Source organism: Panthera onca, chromosome A1 (assembly GCF_046562875.1).
Source record: "Panthera onca isolate mPanOnc1 chromosome A1, mPanOnc1 haplotype 2, whole genome shotgun sequence".
NCBI lineage: Eukaryota > Metazoa > Chordata > Mammalia > Carnivora > Felidae > Panthera > Panthera onca.
In genome coordinates, this window is record NC_138339.1 from 33,664,251 (window position 1) to 33,683,206 (window position 18,956).

Below are 18,956 nucleotides of genomic sequence, written 5' to 3' on the forward strand. Positions count from 1 at the left end.
CTTGTCCAATTCATCATCTAGCTAGGTTGAGTCCATCTGGGTCTCTCGAATCTCTCCTTCTGACCTGTGATTTAGAACCGTGATGCTTCTGGCCTAAATCACTGAACGAATCTTCTAACTGAACTCTGTCTCATCTCTTCTCCCCTTACTCTGCATAAAAGCTACAGCATTCTTTCTAACATGCAAATCTAATCCATCTAAAATCACTGAAGGGCTTCTACAAGCAACATAATGGCAATAAATTCATATCTTTCAGTACTCACTCTAAATGTCAATGGACTAAATGCTCCAACCAAAAGACATAGGGTAACAGAATGGATAAGAAAACAAGATCCATCTACATGCTGTTTACAAGAGACCCACTTTAGACCTAAAGACACCTTCAGATTGAAAGTAAGGGGATGGAGAACTGTCTATCATGCTAATGGTCAACAAAAGAAACCCAGAGTAGCCATACTTATATCAGACAATCTAGACTTTAAAATAAAGACTGTATCAAGAGATGAAGTAGGGCATTACATCATAATTAACGGGTCTATCCACCAAGAAGAACTAATAATTGTAAACATTTATGCACCAAATGTGAGAGCACCCAAATATAGAAATCAATTAATCACAAACATAAAGAAACTCACTGATAGTAATACTATAATAGTAGGAGACTTCAACTCCCCACTCACAGCAATGGACAGATGATCTCATCAAAAAATCAACAAGGAAACAATGGCTTTGAATAACACACTGGACCAGATGGATTTAACAGATATATTCGGAACATTTCATCCTAAAGCAGCAGAATGTACATTCTTCTCCAGTGCACATCGAACATTCTCCAGAATAGACCACATACTGGGACACAAATCAGCCCTCAGCAAGTACAAAAAGATCGAGATCATACCATGCATATTTTCAGACCACAATGCTATGAAACCTGAAATCAAAAACAAGAAAAAATTTGGAAAGGTAACACATACTTGGAGAGTAAAGAACATCCTACTAAGGAATGAATGGGCCAACCAAGAAGTTAAAGAGGAAATTAAAAAGTATACGGAAGCCAATGAAAATGATAACACCACAATCCAAAACCTCTGGGACGCAGCAAAGGCAGTCATAAGAGGAAAGTATATGGCAATCCAGGTCTTCCTAAAGAAGGAAGAAAAGATCTCAGATACACAACCTAACCTTACACCTTAAGGAGCTGGAAAAAGAACAGCAAATAAAACCCAAAACCAGCAGAAGACAGGAGATAATAAAGATTAGAGCAGAAATTAATGCTATCGAAACCAAAAAAAAAAACAGTAGAACAGATCAATGAAACCAGAAACTGAATCTTTGAAAGAATTAACAAAATTGATAAATCACTAGCCAGTTTGATCAAAAAGAAAAAGGATCTAAATAAATAAAATCAAGAATGAAAGAGGAAAGATCACAACCAATACAGCAGAAATACAAACAATAATAAGAGAATATTATAAACAATTATACGCCAATAAAATGGGCAATCTGAAAGAAATGGACAAATTCCTAGAAACGTATACACTACCAAAACTGAAACAGGAAGAAATAGAAAATTTGAACACACCCATAACAAGTCAAGAAATCGAATTAGTAATCAAAAATCTCCCCAAACAAGATGGCCTTCCAGGGGAATTCTACTAAACATTTAAGGAAGAGTTAACACCTGTCCTCTTGAAGCTGTTCCAAAAAACAGAAATGGAAGGAAAACTTCCAAACTCTTCCTATGAGGCCAGCATTACCTTGATCTGAAAACCAGACAGAGACTCCACTAAAAAGGAGAACTATACACCAATTTCTCTGATGAACATGGATGCAAAAATCCTCAACAAGATATTAGCCAACCGGCTCCAACAATACATTAAAAAAATTATTCACCATGACCAAGTGGGATTTATACCTGGGATGCAGGGCTGGTTCAATATCCACAAAACAACTAATGTGAATCATCACATCAATAAAAGAAAAGACAAGAACCATATGATCCTCTCAATAGATGCAGAGAAAGCATTTGACAAAATACAGCATCCTTTCTTAATAAAAACCCTCAAGAAAGTAGGGAATAGAAGGTTCATACCTCGAGATCATAAAAGCCATATATGAACGACCCAATGTTAATATCATCCTCAATGGGGAAAAACTGAGAGCTTTCCCCCTAAGGTCAGGAACAAGACAGGGATGTCCACTCTCGCCACTGTTATTCAACTTAATATTGGAAGTCTTAGCCTCTGCAATCAGACAACACAAAGAAATAAAAGGCAACCAAATTGGCCAGGAGGAGGTCAAACTTTCACTCTTCACAGGTGACATGATACTCTATATGGAAAACCCAAAAGATTCCACCAAAAAACTGCTAGAACTGATTCATGAATTCAGCAAAGTTGCAGGATATAAAATCAATGCACAGAAATCGGCTGCATTCCTATTCACCAACAATGAAGCAACAGAAAGAGAAATAAAGGACTTGATCCCATTTACAGTTGCACCAAAAACCATAAAATACCTAGGAATAAATCTAACCAAAGAGGTGAAAAATCTATACGCTGAAAACTACAGAAAGCTTATGAAAGAAATCGAAGAAGACCAAAAAAAAAAAAAAAAAAAAAAAAAAAAAAGGACAAAGATTCCATGCTCCTGGATAGGAAGAACAAATATTGTTAAAACGTCGACACTACCCAAAGCAATCTACATATTCAATGCAATCCCTATCAAAATAACACCAGCATTCTTCACAGAGCTAGAACAAACAATCCTAAAATTTTATGGAACCAAAAGACCCCAAATAGCCAAAGCAATCTTGAAAAAGAAAACCAAAGCAGGAGGCATCACAATCCCAGACTTCAAGCTATATTACAAAGCTATAATCATCAAGACAGTATGGTACTGGCACAAGAACAGACACTCAGATCAATGGAACAGAATAGAGAACCCAGAAATGGACCCACAAACGTATGGCCAACTCATCTTTGACAAAGCAGGAACGAATATCCAATGGAATAAAGACAGTCTCTTCAGCAAGTGGTGCTGGGAAAACTGGACAGCGACATGCAGAAGAATGAACCTGGACCACTTGCTTACACCATACACAAAAATAAACTCAAAATGGATGAAAGACCTCAATGTAAGACAGGAAGCCATCAAAATCCTCGAGGAGAAAGCAGGCTAAAACCTCTTTGATCTTGCCCTCAGCAACTTCTTACTCAACACATCTCTGGAGGCAAGGGAAACAAAACCAAAAATGAACTACTGGGACCTCATCAAAATAAAAATCTTCTGCACAGCGAAGGAAACAATCAGCAAAACTAAAAGGCAACTGAAAGAATGTGAAAAGATATTTGCAAATGACATATTTGATAAAGAGTCAGTATCCAAAATCTATAAAGAACTTATCAAACTCAACACCCAAAAAACAACTATTCCAGTGAAGAAATGGGCAAAAGACATGAATAAACACTTCTCCAAAGAAGACATCCAGATGGCCAACTGACACATGAAAAAATGCACAACATCATTCATCATCAGAGAAATACAAATCAAAACTACAATGAGATACCACCTTACAACTGTCAGAATGGCTAACCTTACCAACTCAGGCAACAACAGATGTTGGCGAGGATGTGGAGAAAGAGGATCTCTTTTACATTGTTGGTGGCAATGCAAGCTGGTGCAGCCACTCTGGAAAACAGTATGGAGGTTCCTCAAAAAATTAAAAATAGAACTACCCTATGACCCAGCAACTGCACTACTAGGTATTTATGCAAGGGATACAGGTGTGCTGTTTCGAAGGGGTACATGCACCCCCATGTTTCTAGCAGCACTATCAAACAATAGCCAAAGTTTGGAAAGAGCCCAAATGGCCATCGATGGATGAATGGATAAAGAAGATGTGGTATATATACACAATGGAGTATTACTTGGCAATCAAAAAGAATGAAATCTTGCCATTTGCAACTACGTGGATGGAACTGGAGGGTATTATGCTAAGCAAAATTAGTCAGAGAAAGACAAATATCATATGACTTCACTCATATGAGGACTTGAAGAGACAAAACAGATGAACATAAAGGGAAGGGAAAGAAAAATAATATAAAAACCAGGAGGGGGACAAAACATAAGAGGCTCTTGAATTTGGAGAACAAACAGAGGGTTACTGGAAGGGTTGTGGGTGGGGGGATGTGGTAAATGGGTAAGGGGAATTAAGGAATGTACTCCTGAAATCATTGTTGCACTATATGCTAACTAATTTGGAGGTAAATTTAAAAAAATAAAATTTAAAAAAAGTCTAAAAATAAAAAGTAAAATCATTGAAGGGCTCCCAACTGCCTTCCAGATAAAACTCAAATTTCTTAACACGGTGTTCACATTCCTTTATAATTTAGCCCTTCACTGTCTTTTCAACTGTAACCTTCAGAGTCCAGTCCTGCCCTCGCTCTACATTGCTCCGCTGGCAGGTCCTTGGGTTGGCTGTTTATTCTTAATAGCTCCACAACTCTGCCTATTTCCTTTCCTCAGCCCAGAAGCGCCTCTTTGGTCTTATTCTAACTTGTAAAACTCCTACTTACCTTTCAAGACTCATCACTGAATCTATCAGTTTTCTCCATCAAGAGAAGTGTACTACATTTATTCAACAAGCATTCGCTGCGTATGAGCAAACATCATGCAAAGTACTGGATAAACATTGACGAGTGAGACAGGCAGAGCTGAGAGGTTATTTCAATACAGTGGTCAGTGCTGAATTAGGGTACGTACTAGGATTCAGGGAAGCACCCAGAAGACTTGTGGAGAAAAAGGGAAGACTTGCCAAAGAAAGAAACATATAGTTGAGACATAAAAAAAATGAGCAGGAATTAGCTAGATGGGAAGGGTGAGAAGAACATTCTAGGGAGGGAAACAAGATGTGCAGAGTCCCAGAAGAACATGGAGGGTAGGGAAGGCAACACCATTCACAGCATTTTAACAGATGAAGTGGGGAGAATTTTAAAAGCAGAAAGAGAGAAACTGAGATTGGAGGAGAAAAGGTAGAGTCTGTGAAATGCCTTGCAAAACCCATTACAAGTCTGTATTTGATACCATTCGAACCTCTCCTGACACTCTCCCCAGGTTGTTAGGCAGACTTCTTCTCTCCTGTGTTCCTAACTCCTCATCTGGCATGGCTCTTCTCACATTTATTACCCTAGCCTCGGGTACTGCCAGATGCACGCTGTCCAACCCTCCTGAATGTGCTCCCTGGGGGCGGAGACTGATCTCTTTTCTGTAGCAAACTGCTGGTAATACTCTAGTTCAGACAAGATGCTCGCAAAATCCTTATTAAATGAATAAATGTATAAGACAACAATGTGAACGGGGAGAAAGGATAGATACAAGTTTTTATAAATGGCAGTAAAGTTAAATAATAGTCTGTTATATCATAAGGAAATGTAGGTATGAGATGACGGGTGTCCAAATGAATGGTGCACGACTGAGGATGAGGCACAGGCAGGAGTGCGAAGATGGACAGAAACCTCTTCATGATCAAGAGGAAAACTGCATGAGGCCTAAAGCATGGATAGGATTTGGGGAGGCAGAGTCGAGTGGAACGTATTGCAGGTAAGAGCAGTGAACTGGTAAGAACAAGGCCAGAGAGCACATGTAGTGGGGATGCGGGAGAGGGCTTACTTAGGAGAAGAGGAAGATCAATGGGAAAATGTCGCTGGAATTATCCTTAGAAGGTCTACCACTTCATTAAAGAAAACAGGATTGAGGACTGCTTTGTCGTTATTTTCAAAGTAATAGAATCTTTTCAGTAAGTCCTGTCACCACAATTTTGTAGGGGTTCAAGAAGCGGTAAGACTCAGGGAATGAATGGTGAAATAAAATACTCTGTAGTTTTATCCAATTTCTATTCTCTACAAGTCATCTTTATGGAACTCCACATAAACAGTCCTAGGGGAAGGCAACATTTACAACACAATGCTCTTTAAAATGTGGGGGCCCCTAGGTGGCTCAGTTGGTTAAACATCTGACTCTTGATTTCGGCTCAGGTCATGATCTTACGGTTCATGAGACTGAACCCTGCGTCAGGCTCTGCACTGACAGTGTGGAGCCTGCTTGGGATTCTCTCTCTCTCCACATCTCTCTCTGCCCCTCCCCCGCTTATGCATTTGCTCTCTTTCTCTCTCTCCAAATAAATAAACATTTTAAAAAATGTTTAAAAAGTAAAATGTGGATCTGTCAAGTACTATGAACCTCTGAACCTACTTCAAAGGGCTGCGTTAGGGTGCTTCTCACCACACTTCAGTGAGAGGCAGCAAACCAGACTAATGCCAAGATGCTGTCCCTGTGGCTCTTGCAAAAAGAACAGCATCCAAACAAACCAGCCCTGATACAGATAATTTTATTTTTTGGTTTCATCAAGACACTGAATCAAGAAAACGGCACCCTCCTAGCTCACTTAGGAGAATTATGTCATTCCAACATTCTAGGTTCAAGTCTGGGTCAGGAAGATGACTGTAGACAACTGCCAGTGAGGCTTCTCTCAGATGTGAGCAGCTTTCAGTCACACCATTACCAACATTTTCCATCTAAGAAGAAAAAATCTAGAAAAGCAGTAGAATGGCTCGTGTGTTCTGAAGTTCTTTTTATAAAAGAGCTGAAAGCATACAAGAACCACAGAATAGATTTCTTGGCTCACTGTGGGGCCTTTGAACCCAAATGATGAAAACCCCAATTTTGACAGAGTTTCCTAAAATGAAATCAAACAATTTGTACTTGTGAGTTGGGAAAGCAAAGAAGAAAGGTAGAAATGATTACTATATTCTTAACTTTATATACATCATCCATCTTAGACATGTTAATCGTCCAAGTAAAAGGATGAATAAAACTTCTCTGTGATTATATATACTGTCAAAGTTACCAAGGACAGTAGTGCAATTGTGTATATGCTGCATGGTATACACACCAGAGAGGTGCATGTCAAGGATTCTACCTTTAGAAACATTAAATTGATGAATTTTCCTATTCAGTCTACCCACGGATTAACTTAATCCTATGACTACCAACATACCCTTTTAGAGGGTGATGAAAAAAAATCTAAGAAGTCTTATAAATAAGAAAAAAAGTGCTGGCTGACATTAGAGGAAATGAAAAGAGGCACTGTACCTTTTCAGTAATGATGCGGTTGACGCATTGCTTTCCAGTCAGTGGCAATGTACATTTCTCCATGATTTTATGTGTATTTCCCTGTTTTAAAAAGAAGGAACATCAAAAGAGTAGTTAGGGACCAATTCTTACTTAGAAGTGGAATAATGATAGGACACACAGGAACTATCAGAGAAAGCATCTCCTAAGTACAGGCTGTTTCAAAATCTTTGCACAGTCACGCTTTTGCTTTCTTTCTGGGGATAGCTTCTGTTCCTAACATAATTTAGGTAGAATACCAAATGGATAGCAAAAGCCAGAAATGATTTAGTTGGGAAACACCTTGTCATAAATTTAAACTCTCAAGTCTCAGTCCTTATATATAATGTAAGAGAAATTTTACTTCTAGTATCCTGCTTCCTTTTCCTTTTCAGGGAACGGTCTCCTCGACAAACACGAACTATTATTCACCAAGGATAAAAAGCATGTACGAGATGCGAATGTGTAATACCCTTCTTAAAATTAATTTTGTTAGAAAAGTAAAACATACATGAAAACACCAATGCCTAGCCTCCTTTACTTACTTTTGGACCTGCTCTCAACAGGAATCAATTTTTTTTTCTAGCATTTTCTTTTGTATCTATACATTTTCCTATTACCTCTTGTTTTTTACAAACTGGGTTCCATGCTATTTGTTTCTTGATTAATTGATTTTAGACACTATGTACTAACTTCTTATTGTGGTACATGAAGACTTAACTCTCTTATAAAACCCTGTCCTCCATTGCCATCTGCACTTCTTCATTAGAGCTAGGCTGCAAACTGTAGTTAACTCAATGGTTAGAATTTACACCATTCTGCCTCAATGACCATTAAACCTGTTCATCGCTGAGCCAGGCAGTATAGTATACCATGGTTTTATTTACTTTCTCATACCGCTGTTTGCTGTTCCTGGAGTTTGTCTGAGCCTCAGTTTGCTCATAAGTAAAATGTATGAGCTGTCCTAAATCTGTATTTTTTCTTTTAACTACTGTACCCTTTCTTCAAACATAAAATAAAAAGGGAGTAAGAATAGAAAGCGGAGTATTTATACAAAGAAAACAAAACCACGAATTCAGAGAGATGTATGAACACCTATGTTTACTGTAGCCTTATTTACAAGATATGGAAGCAACCTAAATGCTCATCAATAGATGAATGGATAAGGAAGATGTGGGGGCACACACACACACACACACACACACACACACACACAGGAATATTATGCAGCCATAAAAATAATGAGATCATGCCATTTGAGACAACACAGATGGACCTAGAGAGTATTATGCTAAGTGAAATAAGTCAGACTGAGAAAGACAAACAGCATATTTTACTCATTTTACTCATAAGTGGAATACAAAAAAACAAACGAACCTGAATAAACAAACAGAAAACAGAACGAGACCTATAAATACAGAGAAAACTGATGATTGCCAGAGGGGAGGGGGTGGTGTGCTGGGCCAGGCTGGTGAAACAGAGAGGGAGACAGATGCTTCCAGTTATGGAATGAGTAAGTCGTGGGAATAAGAGACACGGCACAAGGAATATCGTCAATGATATTGTAACAATGATGTATTGGGTCAGATAGCAGCTACCCCTCTGGGGATCACAGCATCATGTACAAATCTGCTGAATCGCTATGCTAAACACCTGAAACTAATGTAACACTGTATGTCAACTATACTCAAAAAAAGAATGGAAAGCAGGTTTTCACCCATTATACTCCTTCCTCCAGCCTACATCCCAATGTAGACATGGCCTCTGGGCACCTGTACGGAAACACAATTGAAACATTAGCTCTGATGATCTGATTATAATTACCATTAAGCTCCTTTCTAAGTATCAAGCAACAGGAGCCTAATTTAGTATTTCCCTTGAGGATGAAAGCTACTTCATCATATTCTAGATCTTCTACTAAAAAATGGAAAAATGCTTCTATTGATTCTTTTTGGGGCCTAAAGCCACCATACATGGTGGCTCAGTTGGTTAAGCAACCAACTCTTGATTTCAGCTTGGGTTGTGATCTCACAGTCATGACATGGAGCCCTGCTTAAGATTCTCTCTCTCCCTCTGCCCTTCTCCCTGGCTCATGCTCTTACCAAAAGCAAACAAACAAACAAATGAATAAATAAATAAATAAATAAATAAAAATAATAATAAATTAAAACACCACACATGATGTCATAATCATCTTTAGACATCTTACTGTTTTACCACTAAAATAAGCACCTGCTATCTGGCTTATATCTCTCTCAAATTTCTGTCAGATCTAGTGTACAGTCATAGGCAAGGAATTTCAGATAACTAGGTTTAATTAAAAAGATTTTGTTCCTCGCAATAAACTTTCAACTCTCCAATGCACCAGTAATTAAAAGGCTTTAGTGTACTTCACCCAGTGCATGGCACAAAAAGTATTATTTTTTGAATAAATGAATGGGAGGAAAATGAAAGGTCTACTGGAAATCCCAGATGGATTTCAAAAAAAGACAAACCCTACTATTTTAATTTAATCAAAATGAGTGCCAAATACATATAAAAATGGATACACATTACGCCTTTAATAACAAGTTATATGCTTCTGGATCTTACTGTATAAGAAAATTTATAATTGTAGAAATAAAACCTCATTTTCACTTCATTTTTAATGCTCTACTTTCCTTCCCAGTTTCAAAGGAAGTTTGCACGTGTCACAGAAGCTTAATTAAGGAGCTGAAATTAATGATGAATATTCAAGCTTGTACAGTTGTCAGGTCTCCTTACATTGAATATAACTCAAATAAGGCATGTCACAGTGAATTCCAGGCCTGCCTGGGTACAAAGGGAGCAATCTGTGGGCCTCTGAAGAACATTTTTTGCAGGGAGCTCTTAACTTTGTTCTCATTATTTGAGCACGATCCACATCTGGTGTGAGCAAAACTACTTGGATTTTAATGAACAACGAACTCCATTTTAGGAGGAATCAGGAATTTCAACTGACAGGACTAACAGAGACCTTTCATGGACTATCTGCTATATAAACAGGATAGTGTATGGTTAAGAGTGTGGGCTGGAGCCAAAGGGCCTGAGGGTAAAGTCTGGCTCTGCTCCTCCCGGGCTGTGCAAAGTTCCTGGGCCTGGGCTTCCCCAGCAGCCTTCCCCCCATGGGGCTACCACAACGGTTCAATGAGATCCAAGTGTCCAGCACTTTGCAAGCGCTCAATAAATGTTAGCTACCATTGTTTACACAAAACCTATTTGACAATTCCACAGTCTACCAGGGAATTCTTTAGCTCTTATGTTCCTATAAGAAGTTAGACATGTGATTATGCAGAAAATGGCCTAAACCCAACTGCTGAGACCCACAAAACTAATGAAACCACAAGACGTTTTTGGGGACACACCATACGGCTGGCCTAGGAAACTGGCACCGGGTGTATTCTTGCAGTGAGAACAATGTAGCTAGATGACTCCATTCACATTTAGCTCTAGCACATAACACAGATAAAGGAAAAAGAGAAAATGAGAGGCAAGAGATTAAAGAATGTCACAATTTCAGTATTCAACAATAGGTTAGCTATGAAGCCAACATTTAACTAACTCCCACTTCAGGGCTCCATTCTAACTGTGCCCGGCTGAGCCTTCCAATGTGGCATGGCGGCTGCATAGATTAACGATTCACAAAGGAGGAACAATTGCTGAGTTTTCAGCATTTAAAATTAAATCCTAAAAAAGAGAGGCAGTGTAGTGTGTGTGGCAGCAAAGAACACTGTATGAAGAATCTAAAGAGCCATTTTTTTCATCTTATTATCTGCCATTTAATGGTCATTTGATGCCTTCAATTCTTTGCGCTGTAGTTTTCTTTATGGTTGCCTTGTCTTCCTCACCTGGTCACCGTAGGAATCACACAAAATGTTCTGAAAGTGTCATAAACTAGGAGAGGTAGAATCTACACACAAATATTTAGGGTCCGTGAGGTCTGCTTCATACTTACCATTCTGCTTCTTTCTTTCTTCCCCAAGAAGAAATGCCAAAAAGGCATAGGAACAGATACCAAGTACAGCATTAAAAATGCTTTGACTAGTCCCGAGGGCTCCTGATTTCACTCGGTCCTTATTTGTGAACTTCATCAAAACCTTGATGAATCGCTAAATCTCTTCCTCTACCTGCCTCTCCACTTTTTCTCTTCCCCCCCCCTTGATCACTTACAGGCCTCATGGCAACACCGAGGAATTTACCTTTTTCTTTTTAAATGACTTAGGGCCATAGTACTTTGTATTACTTGCTTCGTGGTGATCTCTCTTTAATTCTTTTGACATTTGTGTAAAATCCTGGACCTAAATTCTTCAGTAACGAGTCTGGTTAAGTGATAATAAATCCCCCTGGTTATCACTACAGTAAGCTTCATGTTATCACAATAAACTTAATCCCAAATAACAAGCTCTCTGTTTCACAACATGATGATTTTTGCATTTGATGTCAGCATTTATTCACCTGAGGCAACAGAGCGTGCATGTAATAAGATTTTGCTTTACATAAAACGCTATTGCTCATCTTTTCTGTTAAGTGCTTATTTTAAATGTGGCTGCAACATAGTTCTTCTTTTAGGAAACTTCTTTGGGGAAAGCCCTAATGACCAAGTACAAGAGAAAGCAAATTCTAGAAGTTGGTTGTTCCTTAAAGGACCAAGTCTTTAAGCCTTCATTCATGCTACCCAAAATACACACCACCACACAAGCACCACATTCAAATGGCAACACTCTCCCTTTCTTCAGGACTTGCTGTCTGAATATTATAATTCTAACTGAAGGAACTCCAACAGAGCTAGAGCTGTAAAATACCATGTGACTGAGTATCTAAGGACCACTACAGGCTGCTTTCTAGTCCCAAGATATGTACTTACACATTCCCAACATCGGTGAGCTCACTAGGAGAAGCACAACGAGCAGAAGTATGTGAAGGGACTTACAAGACTTTGGGGAGATAAATAAAGGCATGATCAAAGGGAGAAGCAAGACATCTCAAGACTGCAGAATGAAACACACACATTTATAAGTCAGGAGAGAAGCAGAGTGAATTATGCCTGCTCCCTCTTAAAGCTTCAGGGCTTCCAGTAACTTGCTGAAAAGATGGGCTACGTAGGCTGAACTTTGTAAGAGAATATTCAATACTTTGGTAGCACAATGAAACCTATGACAGATCTCTCTTTGGGCTTTTGCCAAAACATCATAAAAGCCTGAATGTCACTGCCACTTGCCTTTTCTTCTTCCCACTGGTCTCAATTCTTAAACCAGGTGACAAAGCTTGTACACACACACACACACACACACACACCCTCACACACACACACCACAAATACAAACTATTCAGGAATGCTGTATCACAAAACACATGACTGCCCAATCACCATTATGACTGGTGAGGTACACAGAAAAGAAAAATGGGACTGGCTAATGAAAGACAATCAAGGTATGAAGGGTAAAAGGACAAGATGATATTACTCACACTGAATTCATAATCATGGGATATTTTGGCCTTTACACAGCACCTATTTGCTAGGGATTCCAACAATCCTTAAAGGACTCGAACAGAAAGACTCAGCTAGCTCTGAGAACAGTTGCTATTACAAATGGTTTTTCTATGTGGATGTAATAACGGTTTGTGGCTACAGGCACATTCTCAAGGGGAAGACTAACCAAATGAGATGATACATAGAGCAAGGCATTTTTTCTGAAAACAGCCTTCGGGGCTTTGAGATCTTAGAATACAAGGCCATCTTTCTGAAATATAATATAAAAATCTTTATCATGGCCTTTTATTTTCTCTCCAAAGACTGCATCCTATGATCTCCAGCCTAAGGATGGGACAGCCCAGGTATGAACAGGAATGATTTTCTCTTTCCATTCATGAATTGTTGTGGTACCTCAGAAAGCTTCTCTGTGAGTCAGTTTTCCTTTGAAGAGCCACGGACAAAGTCTCAGAATTTAAAGTTATTAGCTTAATTAAATTCTATAAGACATTTTAAAGAGCTTTAGTTGGACTGTGTTCTGCTTTTTTTCCCCCCATTATAACATTTTTTTTTGGCAGGCATTTCTATCATTAATGAAGAAATAAAAAGGCAAAACCATGTAAGCATTCCTATTTTTTTAAGGTAAATTTTTTTTTCTAAACAGATCCTAGCCACAAAATAGTCTCATTAGCAAGTTATAAAATATTGATAAGCTTTTATAAATGAAAAAATATTACACCAGCTGAAACTGTGTTAATTATAAATTATCCCAACAAATAAATACTTTATTTACCTTGGGATACTTTTCAATGCTGTTGAAAAGTATTCCAAGAATGTTTCCCAGGGAAGAATTTTTTGTTTAAAAAATCTTTCACATTTGTTGGCTTTTGGTAACACATTGGGTATAAAATAAATAGGACTAAGAAATCTCATTTACTTTTTATAATTCCTCCCCACAAAAAATAAAGACAATGTAAAACTACATTCAAGATTTCTATATGATACCTTTGCTATCAGATATAGATTAGACGTTATCGAAAGATATTCACAAAGATTTATTCCCAATGTCATAACAATGACGATTCCCTTTATCCCTTCAGAATCCAGACCTCCTACTGTAATAAAAATAAAATCTAAACCTCTTTTAGAAATAGAGCTTTCATTTATGTTCTCTAAAATAGGTACCCAAGCTTTGCTTGTTTCCAATAAATGACAACTATGACCGAATTTCCCTGCTTTTGTGCTTTGAAAGTTTTACCCTTAGGAAATATATCCAGTACACAATATTGGGAACAAAGTACTTTCTTTTATGTTGTTAGTGGTGATGGTACCTGCCAGACAAAAAAGGTTATTAAAAAAAAAAAACCCAAAAAACAAAAACGGAGGCCCAAAGGCAGGATACGTGGGTTCTTGGCTTGCTTTTGCTCCAAATTTTCAACTTGACTTTTATCAGAATATTTAACCTCTAGGAAATTGTTTGTTTTTCTTTGCAAGGGAAACAATGAGACCTACACCTCACAAGAGTATCATAATGATAAAATGTGGAGGCAGTAATCCTGCAACTGCTTTGAAAAACTTAAAGGTGCTCTACATGTTCAAAGTATTATTGTTTGAAGAATTAATAAATTCAACAAGTATTTATTGAGTCCTAATGGGCATCAGACATGATTCTCTTCACCTGTTATAACTGATGGAGTCCCTGCCCTCATGGAACTTACATTCCAATGAAAAGGGGGATGAAGGTCAGGAGAGGGGGGACTTCTGTTTTATAGAACAGTCAGGGAAAAGCTTCTCTGATATTGAGCAGAGACATACGTGAACTGAGGGAGCAAGCCATGCAGGTATCAGTGGAAGAGCATTCCAGGCATAAAGAATAACAAGTATTTTGCTTTGACTCACCAAAGCAAGGAGAGCCTTAGGGAAAATTTAAAAAGGGAGAGTGATCCTTGTGCAACCTGAAGCTTTCAGAAAAGGGCTGGTTTTAAATCCTGGTGCGGAGATGGCTCTGGTGAGGATGCGGTGCGGTGTGGTGTGATGAACACATGAACTGAGTGAGACTCCGAACTCTATCATACACCTGGACAAGTTTCTTAACCTGCCCACATCCCAGTCTTACTGAAAAGGGTCCCTGAGAAGCTAGCGACATGAAGTATGTACAATGCCAAGCACAGGGCCTTGTAGCTAATAAGGACTCATACTGCTACTACTTTCCTTCATTTTCTTGCCATTCTTAGAGGGCAGAAGAAGGCCACGTCAAGAGATGAAGAGAAGCCTAAGAACAAAGGTAGTCAGACACCAAGAAAACTTTGCCTAGAAAGAAGAAAACAGGAAAAAATCTGCTTCTATAAAAAGCTTTAGTTAGGAATTTCTAATGAAAAGTTTAAAGGATGATTTCTTTTCCTCTTTCAGAAATTTTGGCTGAGACAAAAGACTTTGGAAAAACAAACAGAGAGAGAAAAAGAGTTTGTTAAATACAGGCCTAACACTTTGAAAACAAATGCATGAAAAAAATCTAAAATGAGTCGGACTTCAGCATCTGTGCACCAACATTAAAGTAATAACAAAAGGGAAGTCAGAAATGTCTATTTATCCAAATAGACATTATGTTCCAGAAAAGATGTGGATTTGATTTGCATGCTTGGCATCCTTTTGCCTCTGAAACGAAGTATTTTGGATGCTTTCACAAGGCATCTCTCAGAAGTCACCTGTGTGGGTTTCATTTCTATTGTTCCGTATTTATGCTCTGCTGCCTAGTTTCCACTGTTTACAAACCAATTTAGGATATTTTCATATTTATTACACTTTTCACAACCGAACAATTTCATGGCACACATCACTCTGTAACAGAACTCCCTCATGGGAAGCAAGCTCCGTGCTCTCCCAAGATGCTGATGCTGCATCTCTAAATTAAAACAGGGCAGATGAACTACCACTTCCATTCAAATTAACAGGTCTCAAGGTGAGAACAGGTAGATTTTGTTTTAAACCTAAGAATCAGGGGCACCTGGGTGGCTCCGTCAGTTAAACATCTGACTCTTGATTTCAGCTCAGGTCATGATCTCACGGTTCGTGAGTTCAAGTCCTGCGCTGGGCTCCATGCAAACAGTGCAGACCACTTGGGATTCTCTCTCTCCCTCTATCTCTTCTGCCCCTCTCCTGCTCACTCACATGCTCTCCCTCTTTCTCAAAGTAAATAAATAAACATTAAAAAAAAAAACCTAAGAATTATTTAAAAAAAAAAAAAAAAAGGAGAATGAACAAAGGGCATAGATAATGAAGGGAGTACCACCCAGGATCAATTCTGCAAATCATCAGAAACCCACGGACTCAGCTTAGGAAAGCAATTAAGCTCAGTTAGTTTAAAGACACTGAGCTGGGAACAAGGAACAAAGTTGTACTGATTGCTCTATAGTTAGAACACTAGGCTTTGGAATCATAGATACCCAGTTCTAATCTCAGTGCCACTAGTTTAGTGACCTCAGGCAAGTTACTTAACCTCTCTGAAGCTGTTTTTGAAACCATAAGAAAATACCTGGATCAAGTTCATAAGCTTATACATGCAAATACACAGAGAGGGCTTAATATACTGTCGGAACACAGGAAGCTCGATAAATGGTAGTTATCATTATTGTAGGATGATGATATATCATCATCATCACCACGACCACCACCACCAAATGAAAGCTCCACGAGGTCAATGATCTTTGAGTAGTTTTGGTCATTGCCAAATTATAGAAGTATCTAACATTATAATCAGCACTCAGCAAATATTCAATGATACATCAAAATACAGGCATCATACTTTACAGAATAAGGATACTCTCTATCACCAAGTCCACCACTTTCTAACCCTTCCCAAAATGGCATCTCACAGCTTTGGTAAGAGACCACACCATGCATTTGAAAATAACTGTTGTTAAAAGGCCACATTCTGTTGTATTTTTCATTTTGCAAGCACAGAGCAACCACTATAATCATCTTTAAACCTAAATCAAAACATCTGCCCTGACATATTTTCACTGAGTTTGAAGACTTTATGGCTTTAACTTTTATTGTGTAAGCAAAGTAAATAAAGACCCCCCCCCCATTTGTTTCACTCAAAGTTAAAGAACTGTCTAGCTGAATGACAATAAGTAACTACTTTTATTTGCAGCCTTTCTCTCTAAAATATAAATGCTATCAATTTGAATGATCCTGAGAAAACAATAAAAAAACATGATTGCATGACCTGGAGTATGTACAGGATCTTGGCATACTGTGAATTTCCAAAAGCAGCACACATTACCTTTGCAGAATGCTCCATGGTGACCACCACTTTGGTCTTAGCACTGGACACGAGATCCATAGCCCCTCCCATTCCTTTCACCATCTTCCCCTACAAAACAGAAGTGGGAAATAAGATGTAATTCTCTTTCAATCCTTTAGTATGTGGCAGAATAAAATTAACTGGTACGAATAAGTCACTGGAATAAATGAGCGAGAAAACCTCACTGATCTTTACTGCTTAGTACTAGAAGCTTTACAATATTAATATTCTGTTACTGTATTATTCTGTGATTGAGAGATAACTTCAGGACAAATATTATGATGTCAGTTTTATTACATTGTGGCTAACATTATTTTGTTGATGATATATTAGCAATAAGACAATCAGTGGATGAGAAAAATATTAAGAATCTTTTCAGAATTCTGGCACTTTATTATGATTATAGTAATAGGAGACTGAAATCCACATACCCTTGACATCCACTTTCTTTTCTTTTAATTTTTTTTTTAAGTTTATTTATTTTTGAGACAGAGAGAGACAGAGCATGAATGGGGGAAGGTCAGAGAGAGGGAGACACAAAATCTGAAACAGGCTCCAGGCTCTGAGCTGTCAGCACAGAGCCCGACGAAGGGCTCGAACTCACGGATCGCGAGATCATGACCTGAGCCGAAGTCGGCCGCTTAACTGACTGAGCCACCCAGGCGCCCCTCCACTTTCTTTTTAAACACAAAATCGGCACCACTGAGTCTTCAATTACAAACACTTTCTAAAGCACTCTCTTGGATTTCCTGCAGATTAAAATGCCATTACGTAGTAGGTTAAGACACTCATGGTGTTTCCCTAGTAATGATTAATATGAAAAGGTGGGTCTGTCTTTCTAAACTTGGCATTTATCTCACTCTTAGAAAAATAAGCCAAACAAAACAAAAAATATATTGCTGTCAAGCAAAAACAAAACAGAAGCAGAGTTCAGGGCCTCTCGCCGTTCCCATTCTATTTTTGTTCACCTGCCCATCTCCTCATTCATTAAACATTTACCAGCCACCTTCTGCACGCCGTACACTCTGAATATTTCCCACTGTCTGTTCTGTCTCCTGGTTACAGAGTTTGGGAAAAAGCAGGTGTTTCCAGAGATGATGAAATAAATTCTTCCTCAAGTACATGGAAGAGAAATGTCATCTAACATCAAAACCTCCTTAAAATTTTATTTTTAATCCGAGTCCTCTTGCTGATTTGACGGTAAACTCTTAGCTCCTTCCCCAAAATTTCATAGCTACAAGGAGATTAGGCAATGTACTCATACCTGGCTTTAAAACATAGAGGGCTCAAATCTTCTGATATCAAGAACATTTTAGAGGTCAGTGCAACACTGCACGAACATGAATTCGATGTGCATTATGTAAAGGAAAGGCTCAAGCGGTCAGGATGTCTTCGTGATTTGGAGCCTGCCACTAAATGAGATGGGTAGCAGCTGGCAATGGCTGGAGGGTAGCAGCGGGGAGCGGAGATGGAGAGCAGGAAAGACGCAGAAGGTACAAAGTCAGTCCGTCTTCAGACATGTAAGTTTGAAGTGAAACAATATCTATGTGGAAATGTGTAATATTATACTTCAATGAGCCATGCCATCATCCTTAGTTAGCTGCAGTTTTAATAAATTAGATATATTATTTTCATAATATTTCTGTAGAGAACACCAATACCTTATGGGATGAAATATGAATAACATTTCTGTAGAGAAATATATTTTCTCCACTATTATGGGATGAAGTATGAGTAATTTGGAGACAGAAGCAATGAATGTCTATCATTAACTCCAACACTAAGGAAGCTTGAGATTTTTAGAGCATCAAAAGATACTAAAGAAAGTCCATTACAAAATGTATTAATCTGTTGTGATAAGAACATCCAGCAAGTCTCAGCTTCCAGATAGTGTCCTTAGGAAGACTGTAAGGGTATAAGTGTTAGTAGAATGAAGAAGGCAAAGAAAACCAGAAACCAAGCTAGCATGTTAAAAACTTCTTGAATTAAAAA

The 18,956-nt window shown here is 38.4% G+C and overlaps 1 protein-coding gene across 1 annotated transcript in view; it reads right to left on the reverse strand.

Annotated features, from left to right (window-relative positions):
* The window catches only part of OXCT1 (3-oxoacid CoA-transferase 1), a 137,533-nt gene that overhangs the window by 10,236 nt on the left and 108,341 nt on the right, over positions 1–18,956 (reverse strand). The window contains exons 14-15 of the mRNA XM_078445145.2: positions 16,944–17,033; positions 7,153–7,233 (exon numbers count right to left, since the gene is read on the reverse strand). Of these exons, the coding sequence (XP_078301271.2) occupies positions 7,153–7,233; positions 16,944–17,033 (171 nt within the window). The remainder of the gene's footprint in view (positions 1–7,152; positions 7,234–16,943; positions 17,034–18,956) is intronic.